The 14,330-nt window shown below is 40.2% G+C and overlaps 1 protein-coding gene, 1 long non-coding RNA gene and 1 pseudogene across 2 annotated transcripts; 1 reads left to right on the top strand and 2 right to left on the bottom strand.

Moving 5' to 3' along the window:
* Nucleotides 1-1,130: 1,130 nt before the first annotated feature.
* LOC125478140 lies at nucleotides 1,131-4,407 on the bottom strand (annotated as a pseudogene).
* Nucleotides 4,408-10,058: 5,651 nt separating this feature from the next.
* On the top strand, nucleotides 10,059-10,624 carry LOC125478076. The gene is made up of 2 exons (XR_007258895.1): nucleotides 10,059-10,115; nucleotides 10,175-10,624. It is a non-coding gene; the product is annotated as an uncharacterized LOC125478076 (long non-coding RNA).
* Nucleotides 10,403-11,251, bottom strand: LOC125467996. The gene is made up of 3 exons (XM_048585841.1): nucleotides 10,823-11,251; nucleotides 10,623-10,741; nucleotides 10,403-10,538 (listed from the first exon to the last, which is right to left on the bottom strand). Exons 1-3 carry the CDS (start codon nucleotides 11,172-11,174, stop codon nucleotides 10,473-10,475), a joined length of 537 nt encoding a protein of 178 aa, XP_048441798.1. The 5' UTR covers nucleotides 11,175-11,251; the 3' UTR covers nucleotides 10,403-10,472.
* Between the last annotated feature and the right edge of the window lie 3,079 nt (nucleotides 11,252-14,330).

Below are 14,330 nucleotides of genomic sequence, written 5' to 3'. Positions count from 1 at the left end.
TATCTATTCCTTGAGTTAGGCAGAGTTGTAAATATAACTTTCTACATGTTGTATGCTATTTAAAAACCCGTAGCATCGCGCGGGCACCATTGCTAGTTTTATTCTTAAAAGAAAAACACTAAACTTGGTAACGGGTTGGTTTTTAAGGACATTACTCTTCCAACCAAACCAACTTGGAATTGCAAGTTTTTTATGACTAACCACTAAAATTGGGAACGGGTTGGCTTTTTTGGGTTCAAGTAATGTTAATAAAAACCAGTTTCTAACCGACCACCTAAACTGTCACATCCCAGCCCGGGATCCCACCACATCTCAGGCTTAACTCCACCGTAACACTATATTGTCCACTTTGGGACCCGACCACACACTCACGGTTTTGTTTCTGGGAACTCGCACAAGAACTTGCTAGTAGATCACCCATCATGGGATTACTCTTGCGCGAACTCGCTTAACTTCAGAGTTCCTACGGAACCCGAAGCCAATAAGCTCCCAAAAAACCTCATGCTAGGTAGAGATGAGAATATACATATAAGGCTTACAGGATCCTCACTCCTGAACAATGTGGGATCTTACATAAACACTACCTGTTAAGTTGACAAGTGAAAAATACTCAAAACCCGAAAAGAATTGTTTAACTTAACAGGGCCAACCAGTTCACCCGTTGGCAAAAGCAAATATTAACTTTTTTCATAGAAATCACCCCCCACCCCCTTCTCTCTTTATACATAAATATTAACTTTTTCTGTAAATGCAAAAGAATTTTAACATAGAGCGCAAATTGACCAATTTCTATTTTAAGGATCATTTTGATTGAAAGGTTCAATTTCAGAGACCAACCTCGATAAAATATAACCCCTGATATAATCTGAATTTTTGGACGGAAACCCAATGAGCATTGTAGTTTTGGCTTTGGCATGTGGTAGTAATTATGCAATGAATTGCAGTCTTGAGATTACATAATTTAAACAAATTATAACGCCACTTTTGAAGCGAATATGAAGCACCATTCATGCTTTCTTACAATTAAGGTCCAGAACTTTAATATTTGCAATATTTAGACACATTAAATTAAGGAGCAAAATAGATAAACAAAACCTGCAGTATTATCACAGGACAACATTGAGAAACAATCAACTAAAGCGCAAAATATGGTCCATTGGCATTGGCATAATTGGTGGGAGAACCGGCAATGGAACTTCAAAGTTTAGCACTTGAATCGCTTGCTGCATCGATGGCCTCATATTGTAATTTGGGTGAGCACACCACAACCCAACAATCATCAAGCACTCCATTTGCTTCGCATCAAAATCTCGGCATAGTTTCGGATCGATCAGCCGCTTCAAGGACTTTCCTTTCTCCATAAAGCTCCCACAACCAGTCCACCTTACTGGTTTCAATACTTTCAAACTTAGAGAAATCGATGGGTTGTCTCCCGCAAGCTATCTCCAAAGCAACAACTCCAAAGCTGTAAACATCAAATTCCTTACTAGCCCTGCCTTGTAGCCCATAGTTCCAGCTAGAGTAGTTGTTTTCGATTGCTTTCCGTGATCTGCAAGTCGAGCTAGTCCAAAGTCTCCAAGTTTCGCTGTTAAATTAGCATCCAACATAACGTTGCTGGATTTGATATCCCTATGAAGCACACATTGTTCCCATCCTTGGTGTAGATAGAACAAACCAGACGCTAAGCTAGCCTTGCACAATTTTGTATCTTACCTCCCAAACCAACAAGCTTTTAGCCCTGAAAAGATGGAAATCTAAACTGCCTCTTGGCATGAACTAGTAAATAAGTAGGAGTTCTCCTTTTTGGTGGCACCAACCAATGAGTTGCACTAGGTTCCGATGCCTAAGTTGACTTATGACAGTTCTGATGCGTATTCCTTCAGCCCTTGTCTGGACCCTTTCGATATCCTCTTAACCGCCACATATGAGTTCAAGTCCTTTATGAAGCCTATATAAACCCCACCAAATCCTCCCTCTCCAAGCTTTTCTCTCTCCACAAAGTTACTCGTCGCACGAGCCAACTTGTTATAGGAAAACTTCCCCGGGCCAATTTGCTTTCCGAAATCATTGTCAATCAAGTCCATGTTTGCCATAGGACTTTCATCAATATTTTCTCCTCTTTTCCGGCTCTTCCATAAGATGAACCGAACAAAACCAACCGCACCAACCAATACAAAACCCCCGCCAGCACCCCAGTGCAACGAACAGTAGTAAATTATAATTAGATGTTGGGTTTGTCTTAGTTTCATAATCATCTAGATAAGTGGAGGTAAAATCCCATGAGACGAACTTATGCAAAGTAAAAGCAACACCTGAGGTTGCCGTGGAGGCGGAGAATCCGGCAATGACCAAATCGGGCAAGTACTGATTCAGACTGACTTAGTGATAAATAGAAATCAATACTTGACTGCCATTTACCAAACTAGTGAAGGTAACGCGAAGAATTTTTGAGGTAGAATTGTAACTAATTTTAGCACTATTTTGTTGTCCATCCAAAATGCCACCGTTCCAAGGCGTGGTTTTTTTGGGCTTGAGCGAGATAATGTTTATACCCACATGCTCCCATTCGGTATCATCGATACTTTCCTCCTTGTTTGTGAAGATATCAAATTAACTCCACTGCGACAAATGGGTACTGCGAACTCCTTGGCATGTATCCGGCAGGTTCTCCACGGGGAGGTCAAGACTGCCGCCCATTACTAGTGTGCGGTTGAATATGGACCCGTTTGGCGCTAGGAAGAAGGCGAGGCCGTCCGCATAGGGGATTTTGTCTTGGGAATCAATGACGAATCTGAAATGTGTTGTGAAATCAGCGAGTTTTCCAGTGGTGGATTGCCGAAGGAGGAAGGGCTGGTGGTAGGTGGCTCGACCGAAGCTCCCACGAATGTTGTCATCTTGTTGGTATTCTGTGTGGCGGATGGACTGGTCGTAGATGACAGCATCTCCTTCGGTGATTAGTCTAGTGTTGATATCACTTTGCTGGAAGCTAGGGAAACTGAAAGTTAACGGAGTTGCACAAGGGATTAACAGAAAGAAGATACATGATCCTGTTAAGAGAAGAAGAAGGAGGTGAAACTTTGGTGACTGGGTAGTGGTCAAGATCCCAAAGTTTTTAACAATAATGTTTGGTAGAGAGAGAGAGAGAGAGAGAGAGTATTAGAATATTATTGTAGAAAGAGAAGGACCAAGCAGATGATCCAAATTTAAAAGGGTTTAAGATAAAGAGCCATTTTTTAGTGGCTAAATTGGATTAATGGTCTCCGTGGTGAGAGGGTAATCGGAAGATAACATTCGTGGTGAAAAAAATTCAGATTTAAACTCTCGTGTAAACACCGTTAGGATTTAAACCCAAAATTAACATCTTTCTCATCTGTCTGTTAACCCATTCAGCCTTTATAACCAAAAGAGAAAAAAACTCATTCATCCAAGGCTATAAATTCATTGATCCATGCTTTGATTCCATTCGAAGATCTTTTGTCCATTAATCAGTGAATTCCCTAAATATGCCCATTTGAGAAAAAATGATTTCAAAGAAGATCCTTCAGTTGTCAGATTAAAGAAGGATTGTGATTTTCTTCTTGCAAAAAACAAAACGAAAATGAATTTTACAATTATATACAATAGGAGGAGAAAATTGGCGATGAAAATCCAAAATACGTAGTGGTATTCATTTACAGGGAAATGGGTTTCTTCTGTTGGATGCTTCTATGGAGATTGAAGAAACAGGAAAATGGGTTTCTCTTTTGGATGGGAGATGGATTTGGATTTTTTTGGTGCCATTTATTTGATGGTAAGAATGTTGCTGCTTTGATTGCACTCTCTATCTCAGCGCTCACACAATTTTTCTTCTTTTGCTTTTCTGATTAAAAGATTGAGGTTGCAGCTATTCAAATACGATGCAGGGAGCACAATGCAGGACAAATTGAGATTGAAAGCAGCAGACTTCGTGGTTTTAAAATTCAATGAAATCTTTGGGGGAAGGGTGGGATTTTTAATTTTGGGTTTAAATCCTAACAGAGTTCACCACGAGGGTTTAAATCCAAATTTTTTCACTATGAGAGCTATCGTCCGATTACCCTCTCACCACGAGGACCATTAATCCAATTTAGCCTTTTTTTAGTTGCTTTGAGGGATACTCGTCGGCCGACCGTTCGCGGGGTTCCCAAGGCACTATGGAAAGGTATATGGAAGCTGGAGGTGCCTCCCAAGTTGCGGCATTTTTTGTGGCTTACTGTGCATAATTGTCTTCCTACTCGGGATGCCCTTTTCCGCCGTAGGTCCTCTCCGGCCTCTACTTGTCCTATTTGCTGCTGCCAAGATGAAACCATTGAGCACATTTTCCTTTCTTGCTCTTGGGTTGAACCTATTTGGTTTGGAGGGGCTTTGGGTTATATAGTGGATCGGCATTCTATTCCAGCTTGGGTGGACTGGATTCAGGCGGTCTTCTCTCCTAATTTATGCAATTCGGATGATACTAAGTGGAGGCAATCTTACATTGTTTTTACGTGTTGGTGCATTTGGAAGGCTCGCTGTGATTATGTGTTCAAGGGGGTGTCCATTAATCCTTCCAAAGTCCTGGCTGCTGTCTCTGCGGATTTGAGTTCTTATGTTGGTGCGAAGGCAGTGGTAGGGATTAGTAGAGTGGGCGACGGGATGAGGGATACTCAGGTTTCACGGTGGTGTGCTCCGGCCTTTCCTTTTGTGAAGATTAATGTGGATGCTAGTTGGTCCAAGGCCTCTAAGATGGGTTTTGTTGGGGTGGTTTTGCGGGACAAGGATAGAAAATTTGTGGCTGCCGCGAGGTATGCTATCAGATCTCCTTCTGCTGCTGCAGCGGAGGCCACAGCGTTGTTGCATGGGTGCGAGCTGGGAGCTGCTTTGGGTGTCAGGCAAGTTATTTTGGAATCGGACTCCCTTGAAGCTATTAAATGTCTTTCTAGTTCTCTGTCTTTGGGTAGTTGGGAGGCTTTCCCCGTGTTGGCTCGGGTTAAGCAGTTGGGGGGGCATTTTCTTGATTGCCGCTGGTCTTGGGTGCCCAGAACAGCTAATGGCGTGGCGCATGAGATTGCGTCGGTTGGTTTTCCGGAGATGTGTGATGTTGTTTGGGTCGATAGGCCCCCATCTTCGTTGGTCTTTGTTTTGAATAATGATGGGCTACCTTGTCCTCATTAAGTATGGCTGTGGTGGTGATGGGGGTGACGCCTCTACTTGGTGGAGGGGTCTTTGTGATCTATCCCTTGTCACTACTTGGTTTGTATTGGTGTTTGCCTCTCTGTAGGCTTCTATATATTTGGTTCCGCTGGCATTCAAAAAAAAAAAAAAAAAAAAACTTATAAACAAAGTCACGAACTAAAGAAAAAAACCATGCATGCGCGCGGATGTACCAACACCTTACGGCAAATTGTCTATCATCATCAGTCTGCAGAACTTAATTACAAAACATTATTCAATGGCGAATATCTCCAAGCTCATCGTCAACGATAAAGTTGGATCTTATCCACAAATGAAAAACATGATGGACTTCACTTCAACCTGATGACCATGAGAATATTTTTGGATAGACCGATATATAGATGAATGATGTTAGAGACATCTATACAAACTACATATGGAAAGTATGAAGAAATTGAGGGGACTAGCTTCTTATAAATTATTATGAAGAAATTGAGGGGACTAGCTTCTTATAAATTATTTTGCTTTTGATATCATAAAAATGTATCCCATTATTCTAAAAATTCTCGTCTAGCGCCAACTAGGCCCTGCTTAGGTGTTGAGTGGCTGGCCAAAACCCCGATAAATCTCTAAGTGTTTGAAAATTAAGGAAGGGCTTAGACCCTACCTAGGCGCCCCGCCTAGACCATTTAGACCCACTTAGGTCGCAACTTTTACTTAGACAAAAAATAGATAACTTTTATTTTGCATTTTATTTTTTAATAAATTGTAAGAAACTTGTTGAATGCTTGGATGAACACTTAAACACGCACAATGTGGGAAGAAATAACCAAGACCCTAGGATTAGCCATCAATTACAAGTAGGCTACTTCTTTTCCGCTCAGAGAAATTAGAAATGGCCAGTCCTTGATAGAAAGAACCCCCCCCCCCAACAAAAAAAAAAACCCACGGTCCCCTATCTCCTAATTTATTAAATAAAGAAAACTGAAAACAAAAGAATACAAGTAGGGGGACGGAGCCAAAACCCGCTAAAAGAAAAACAAAGAAACATCAACGAAAATGAAAAACATGACAAAACTCAAGGTCATGAGCATGGGTGGCAGCTGCAAAATCTGGAACAATGGACCACCAATAATAAGCACTACTAACCGCACCAAAAGAAGCTTGGGCATCAACAACTTGTCACCCTCCTGATAAATGTGTGTACAAAAAATACTCATTTGGCGAAGAAGCCATAAACAATTGTTCTAATCAACCAAGGTGGAATCAGTTTCAATCCAAATATGCTTCTAATCTCGAATCCAAGCAACATGAACCGCCTCAATGAAAGCTGATACTTTTGCAACCACTGAATTAACAAACTCCTATTTGAGGAGAAAGAACCAAGTACATGTCCATCCAATTACGAAAATTCCTAGCAAAACCAACACGACCATTTGCACAAGAACCATATATATTCACCTTAACGCATCTAGATTGTGGTAGGCACCAAATCACAGGAATGAATAAGAACGCAACGATGGAAATCGGGGAGATGCCCAAAGCTAAGTAAATAGAAAGCATAGTTGAACAGACTATTATGAACGAAACGCACAAGAGCTGTTTCATGGAATCGAGTTAGTAGCCAACACTTGGCGAAATCTAAAGGGATAGTTTTGTCTGAAACGACCCGTCCCCAAATATTACAGTTTTTATAATTCTAAAGCGTGAATTTACGAAAAATACCCTTTGAGGTAAAAACATTGACTTTTATTGACCACCTTGTCGTGTCACGTAAGATCTGTTTCCTTGGCGTATCCTTATAGTACTCGTCGTTACGAACACGTGGGGTGCAAGCGGAATCGAATTTGGAGCTACGATGAGGGTTTTACGGAACTACAAAGCAGAAGGGTATTTTAGTAACTTCACTATTCTAGATATTAGGGTCTGATATTTTATTATTTTTGTGGCCAGTGGGGCCCACACCCCACCTCCCCTTCTTCCTTGTGTCCTCCCCTCCCCCAATCTCTCGACACTCTCGAACCCTCTCCCGAACTATCCTCCATCAGCTCTCATCTCTTCATTTTTAGCTCTCCCTCCCTCTCATCACTCTTTCTTTCATCGTTCACTCTTCCCCATCTCAAACTCTCTCGCGCTCTGTGAAAATCAATGTAGCCATACATTGCACCTGTAACACCCTGAATATTTTAAAAATGATGTGGATATTCATTTTATTGTTTGTGGAGGAAAAAAAATAAGATTGATTTTTGGTTATAAAATTTGAATGGGAAAAAATGTAAAATCCCGCTTCTAGATTAAAAATTAATTATGTCGTATAATGTTTCGTTAAGTGGGGAAAGATGAAAATGCCTTATTTGGTTAGCGTAATTATACGAGGATGTATTTTATCCTCATATATTTTATTGTAATTCTTAAAATATTTGAATAGAGGACGACCTTACGAGTGCGTAGGTTCAAATGGATCTTAATTCCGAGTCAGAATGGAGAAGTTACGAGCCTCGAAAATGGTGAGAACTTTAGACACATGGACTTACTATTAGTAGTAAGTCTCTAAATTTGGTCAGAAAATTAGGAAGTTTCCAGGGGAGGAAATTGACTCAAAAAGGCCCAGAAACTCCAACCGAGTTTACGACCCAGTTGACCCTTGCGACATCCCATTTTCTAACGCCGATTCTGACCAACTCCGATGGAGTTTTTCGACGCCACCATCACCATCTTGAAGCTGTTGCTCCTCTCTACAAAATCCAACCAAGAACCACCTTGATTAACCGATGAAAACCATTGGTGCTCCAGCCATCCTTTTCATTTTTCCGATGAATCGGCAAAGTGATGGCTGATGCCACCACTTGGGTTTTGTAGCCCATCATCCCAGGAGTAAATCCCAAGAAGATTTGATCCTGTTGGACCACCGTGGGCGACAAATCAACACCGGGAAGCTTTAGGCAGCCACCGACTTTATTAGCAGAATTAACCCTCTTCCGTCTACTTTTGGACTTCGTAGCAGGTATAAAACTTGTTCCTCTTATTGAGCTCTATCTTATTGTAAGTTTTTGTAGAATTTGGAGTTAGACGAAAAAGTGGGTTTCCGGTCGCGGGAAACCACCGCTCACGGCGGCGTGTGAGGGAGAATATGTTTTCATGGATTTTGGACAGCAGGACATCCTTGATGTCCTGAGCCCATATCCAAAGTCCGTTCGTTGAAATTTGTTACGATGATTCGAATATTCAAATTTTTTTCAGATAATTGTATCACCATACGATTTTTGGTAATTGACGATTATTCGACCGTTGGATCATCACCAAACTTTAAGCATTATAGTACATAATATTTGAGGAACTTAGGAACTTACGGATCGGGAATCCGACATACGGATCTTCCCGAATTGGATTTGCAAGTTAGCAAATTAAATCGTCGACCGCTAGTTGAATGTTGTGATTGGTGGAGATTCGACCATTAGATCAAAATGAAATTTTAGTATGTTGTTCTAGAAGCGTAAGGTGAACTACGAATGGCTTCATCCCTTCGTTTAGGGTACGTAGGCAGTTTAACGAGAATGTTAGATACAGCCATAAATTAAACAAAATGATTATTATTTTTAGTATGGTTAGTTAGAATTATGATTAACCATTATTTTATTGTGGCCTACCTACGTGTTTGCTTCCGAATTAGAAATTTCGGGTCATTACATAGTGGTATCAGAGCCAATCCCTAACCGGAAGTGTGCCGACAATGACGTCAGGCCCCTACGGGGGGGGGTGGATTGTTAGATCCCATATCGCCCAGGGGAGTGGATCATCTATGCCTTACATGTACATGCTCACCTCCTTTAGCACGAAACCTTTTGGGAGCTCACCGGCGAACTCCGAAGTTAAGCGAGTTCACGCGAGAGTAATCCTAGGATGGGTGACCCACTGGGAAGTTCTCTTGTGAGTTCCCAGAAACAAAACCGTGAAGGCATGGTCGGGGCTCAAAGGGGACAATATCGTGTTATGGTGGAGTCGAGCCCGGGATGTGGTGGGGGCCCAGGCCAAGATGTGACAATTTGGTATCAAAGCAAATGATCTTGCTTTACAATATGGAACGTTATGAAGTTTTATGGATATGACTTATGATTTGCAATGATATTGCATTATTTCTATGATTAATATGGCATTAATGATAAATATGCATGTATTATGAATCTCGTACTGGCAGGAGAGTAAATGTATATATTCTCGTGTTTTGATGATGTGGAATATGATTGCAGTGGTATTGCAACATTTCATTAGTGTGATGCATCATGAGGCATTTACGTGAATTTTGATATGCATTGTGGTTGCATAATTTCATAATTTCTGTGAATAAGTGACATTCATGTGATATATATATATATATATGAGATACATCTATGACTTGTATTGTGATTGTGGTGCAATTTCCATGGTGATTATGGAATTCCGTTAGTGGAAATTAAGATTTGCATTGTGGTTGCAATATTTCATAATTTTTATGAATGTGTGATATGTATATATATATATATATATATATATCAATGTATTAAAAGCGTGAGGCGTGGGCGAGGCGTCCGAGGCGAAGCCCAGCCTAGGCGTGAGGCGAAGCATTACAGGATTTAATTTTTTTTTATATATATATATGTTTTATATATTATACATATAATTGTATAAAAAATAATACTATGTAAAATAAACATCCATTCTCAATTTTTCATTCAAATCCATAGTCATTCAAAAGATAATATCATTTAAATTCATCATTCAAAGGTAATATCACCCAAATTCATCATTCAAAAGGTAATACAAACAAAGAAAACAATCATTCATCCAAATCATCTTCATATAAATCAAAATACAAATAAAGATATAAATCATTCATCTAAATCATGTTCATCTAAATAAAAGGCAACATCATCCTCTTCATTGCCAACTCTAGATGAACTTGTCGGGTATCTCATCATTTCATCAAAAGAATCTTCCGAATCATATTCCACATTTCTTCTAATAGGACCCTGAGGTTGAGTAGGCTCGCGAGGAGAAGGAGGAGGAGTAGGCTCACGAGGAGGAGGAGGAGGAGAAGACTCTCTAGGCTCTCGAATGTATGAGCCACCTTCATAAACCGGGGTTGGCACATTCCTTACGGCCTCAACATTATACAATAACTCATCCTCAAGCCATGTAGGATCTTCCGGAAGAACGGGATCTTCTATCTTTGTTATCCATTCATCATCGGAGGCAATTTCTTCCACAACAATAGGATCATACTTCTCCATCCTTTTCTTACTTCTTTGTTGTAAAGCCAAATTTTACTTGACATAGGCTAAAGCATTAAGCCTTTTGTGTTCAAGCCTATTCCTTCTTTTCGTATGAATCTACAAATAAATCAATTCTATTATTCAAGTCTAAACATTTTAAGCAAAAATGACACTTAAGATACTAATAATATATTTACTTACCATTGAAAATGTGCTCCAATTCCTCTCACATCCCGATGCACTACAAGTAAGGCTTAGAACTCGGATAGCAAATTTCGTTAACTCGGGTGTTTTATGCCCAAAGCGCTCCCACCAAGCCGCTAAAAAAACAATATTAATAAGGTAAGTAATTTAAAGGTTAATGATAAAAAGATATTAACATTTAACTAATTAAATCTTACTTGGTGTTCGCTTTTTCCTAGTTTGCATAGCCATAGAATCCGCAAATGGACCATGCTTATTAGTAAATAAATCCAATTGAACATCGGCCTCTTCACGTTCTTTCCCTTTCCCAAGCATCATATCCATGCAAGCAAATAACCCATTTCGCACTTCATCAGTATCTGAGAAATTATCCTCATATCGAAATTGTGGGTTTAAGTAATAGCCCGCCGCATGTAGTGGTTGATGAAGTTGATCGTCCCATCTACGTTCTATCTTTCTCCAAATAGGCATATATTTTTTCTCCATTTTGTTAAGATTGCTTGCAATTTTCTCTTTTGCGGCATCCATCAACTCATATATAAAACCCATGGGGGGTCTCTCCTCCAAATCAACCTCTCTCAAAACACAAACAAGAGGAAGAACGCCCTTAATGCAAAAGGAACTCGACCCCAAAACTCACGATCATATAACACATGATGCTTAGCCAACTTTGCTTCACGGGATTTTGCATAGGTACTTTCCGACCATTCTTGAGAGGTAAACAAAGCAACAAGATTTTCCTTTTGCTTTTGTAAGCTTTGTAGTGTAAGGAAAAAAGTGGCAAACCTAGTGACCGCCGGACGAAGAATTTCCGAATTGTTAGTGTACTTTCTCATCAAAGCTAGTACCCATTGATGCCCATATAGATACTTTGAAATACATCTAGCACGTTTGAGTGTGTCATCAAACCATGCCATCTTAGAAATATCTTCTAGCATCAAATCAATGCAATGAGCCGCACATGGAGTCCACCACACCTTCTCTTTCCTCTCCATAAGTTTTGCCCCGGCATTCTTGTAGTTCGAAGCATTGTCAGATATAACTTGAACCACATTCTCCTCCCCAATTTCTTGAATAACGTCATCCAAATAGCCATACAACAAATCTCCATTCTTAATAGAGGTCGATGCATCAACCGATTTCAAGAACCAAGTACCTTGAGGGCTATTGACAAGAAAGTTGATTAAACATCTACTTTTGCCATCCAACCATCCATCCGACATAATAGTGCATCCATATCTCTTCCAAGCCTTTTGATGTTCTTTCATCATACTTTGTACATCATCAACTTCTTCTTTAAGCATCCAAGTTCTATATTCATAGGAGCATCAAAGCCAGGACCAAAATTGGACACCAATTTCATTGCATTAACATAATATTCATTGTTTGCCGCATTGAATGGAATGACACTAGTGTAGAACCATCGGGCAAGTGCTCGGGATGCTTGTCTTCTTTCCTTTTTTTTGAAAGGTGTATTCAACGTGGTTTGACGAGCTTCCGATGTAACATACCTATCAAGTGGTCCCCTTGACCTAGGTGGTAGAAAAGAACCGGTTTGTTGTGAATGTGTGGCACTCGCACTCCCACTCCCACTACTTACATATGTTGTCCTTGTTGTGCCCATAGCGACACTTTCACTTTCTTCTCCACCACCATGACACAACTCATGACTAGCTTTCCTCTTTTCTTTAGTTCCCATAACATTAGCAAAACATTCTTCCTTCACATTGGGTGGGACTTTTTTACAACTTATCATTCCTCTCGAACTTACACCACTCAAGTGATGTTTGAATCTAGAAATTGAACCCGTGCATTTGTGGTTACAAAAACACAATAGAAGTGCTTAGTGATAGGATCCAAATCTTTTGTCCATTGCCAAGCAAAATCTTTCTTAGAAGAAGAAGCCATATTCTTCAATACCCTAAACAATAAACAATAGATGCATGCATACAATTAATGAACCAACAATTTATTAATTAATTTATATACCAACAATTTCCAACAATTTCTAACAATTTATTAATTAATTTATAAATTAATCCTTTAGTGCCAATTTCTAACAATTTCTAACAATTAACCCTTAATTAATTTCTAACAATTTCTAACAATTAATAAATTTCTAACAATTTATTAATTAATTTATAAATTAATCCTTTAATTAATTTATTAACAACTAACCCTTTAGTGCCAATTTCTAACAATTTCTAACAATTTATCTAAGTGCCAATTTATGGCACACGGACACAATTTATGGCAACAATTTATGGTAGCCGACAGAAGCATTAAGTTTATGGTATAAGACTATAAGTGCAAAACAGTTTGGCAACCAGTGAGCCACACAGACAAATAAAACCATGGGTTGTCTGTCCCCTGTTTTCTACTCTGCTTCTTCCTCTCTCTCTCTCTCTCTCTCGTAGTCGCAGAGCACCTTCCCCAGAAAATGCAAAACCAGAAAACTATTAACCCCTCTATAGCAAAAGTTGCAAAACCTTCCCCAGAAAATAAATCCCTAATTTCAAAAACCCTAACCTTTGGGATCTTGCTGACGGCGCTGCGATTGGGCTGATGGTGCTGAGGTGACGGCGGCGGGGTGATGGTGGCATGGCGGCATGGCGACTGGATCGGTGTTTTGAGCCTCTGGGCTTCTGGCGCGCGGGAGAAAAAGAAGCAACAAGGCAGAAGGCAAAAGGCAGAGGCAGAAAAATGGGTCGAATTCGAAGGTATGGTGGGTGAAGACTGAAAATCCTTACCCAAACGACGTCGTTTTGGGTTTGGATGGTTTAAAAAAAAAAAAAAAAAAAAATGTCCAGACTCCTTGAGGTGCGCCTCCGCCGCCTCGGTGTCTCCGGCGAAGCATTTCGCCTACTCCAGCAAAACTGAGGCGTTTGCCTCTCCGCCCAGCCTCAAGGGCGCCCTAGGCGCACCCCGAGGCGAGTTCTTTAAAACATTGATATATATATATATATATATATATATATATATATATATATAGTGAATCACTCACGTGTGGGGATGTGAGTATAGGTTCTGTGAAATTTCACTGTACTTCTGCAATTCTCAAAATTTAAGTGAAATCTTTCATTTCCTATTACCTTACACCTCTCTCACAAACTTTTCTCTCATTTTTCTGTCTTCTCTCCACTCATCACCTCTCTTCATCCATTACTCCTCACCTCACCACCACCACAAATTTCTTCCCCTCATGATGCCCACTCAAAAACCTCCTACTCTCCTCCTACAATAGCATCAACAACACAACCTCCATGCGCTCTCCTCCTCAGCCTCACTGCAATGGCGACGACCATCCCTTCACCATGTCGCTCTGATTTTTCTCCCCTTTTCCTTATCCCTTTATCTCTCCCAAATTGGTCAATGGAGCAGCAATGGGCGTATTCTCAACCTAGCTTTCCTCAATGTTTTTAGGCTCACCTTAATAGCAAAGCTTCAGGCAGAGAATTATATCAGGAAGTCTGGTATAAACTACAAGATTATAAGACCCAGTGAGTTGAGAAACGAACCTCCAACCATAAATTTTGTAATGGAGCCAGAGGTAGCACGATTTTTGTCACACTTTGAGAACTCTCCCCATTTAATCTTGTTAAGTATGAAAGCCCGAGTTGCTTTAACTTAATGTTGTCTATGGTCCCTCTTGATAGGACACTTTTTTAGAAGGCAGCATCTCTAGAGACGTGGTTGCATAAGTGG

The sequence above is a fragment of a genome, unplaced genomic scaffold, assembly GCF_019419815.1.
Source record: "Pyrus x bretschneideri cultivar Hongxiangsu unplaced genomic scaffold, Pyrus_bretschneideri_v1 Contig23, whole genome shotgun sequence".
In the NCBI taxonomy this organism is placed as follows: domain Eukaryota; kingdom Viridiplantae; phylum Streptophyta; class Magnoliopsida; order Rosales; family Rosaceae; genus Pyrus; species Pyrus x bretschneideri.
Note: the sequence above shows the minus strand (reverse complement) of the source record. Positions and strands in the feature narration are given on the sequence as shown.

Excerpts from the sequence above, each read along its gene's own strand:
- LOC125467996 (XM_048585841.1), bottom strand. The coding sequence starts at position 11,174 with ATGGGTTTTATATATGAGTTGATGGATGCCGCAAAAGAGAAAATTGCA. Across the intron at positions 10,742-10,822 it reads TAGGAAAAAGCGAACACCAA|CGGCTTGGTGGGAGCGCTTT; the intron begins GTAAGATTTAAT and ends TTGTTTTTTTAG. Across the intron at positions 10,539-10,622 it reads ATTGGAGCACATTTTCAATG|ATTCATACGAAAAGAAGGAA; the intron begins GTAAGTAAATAT and ends ATTTATTTGTAG.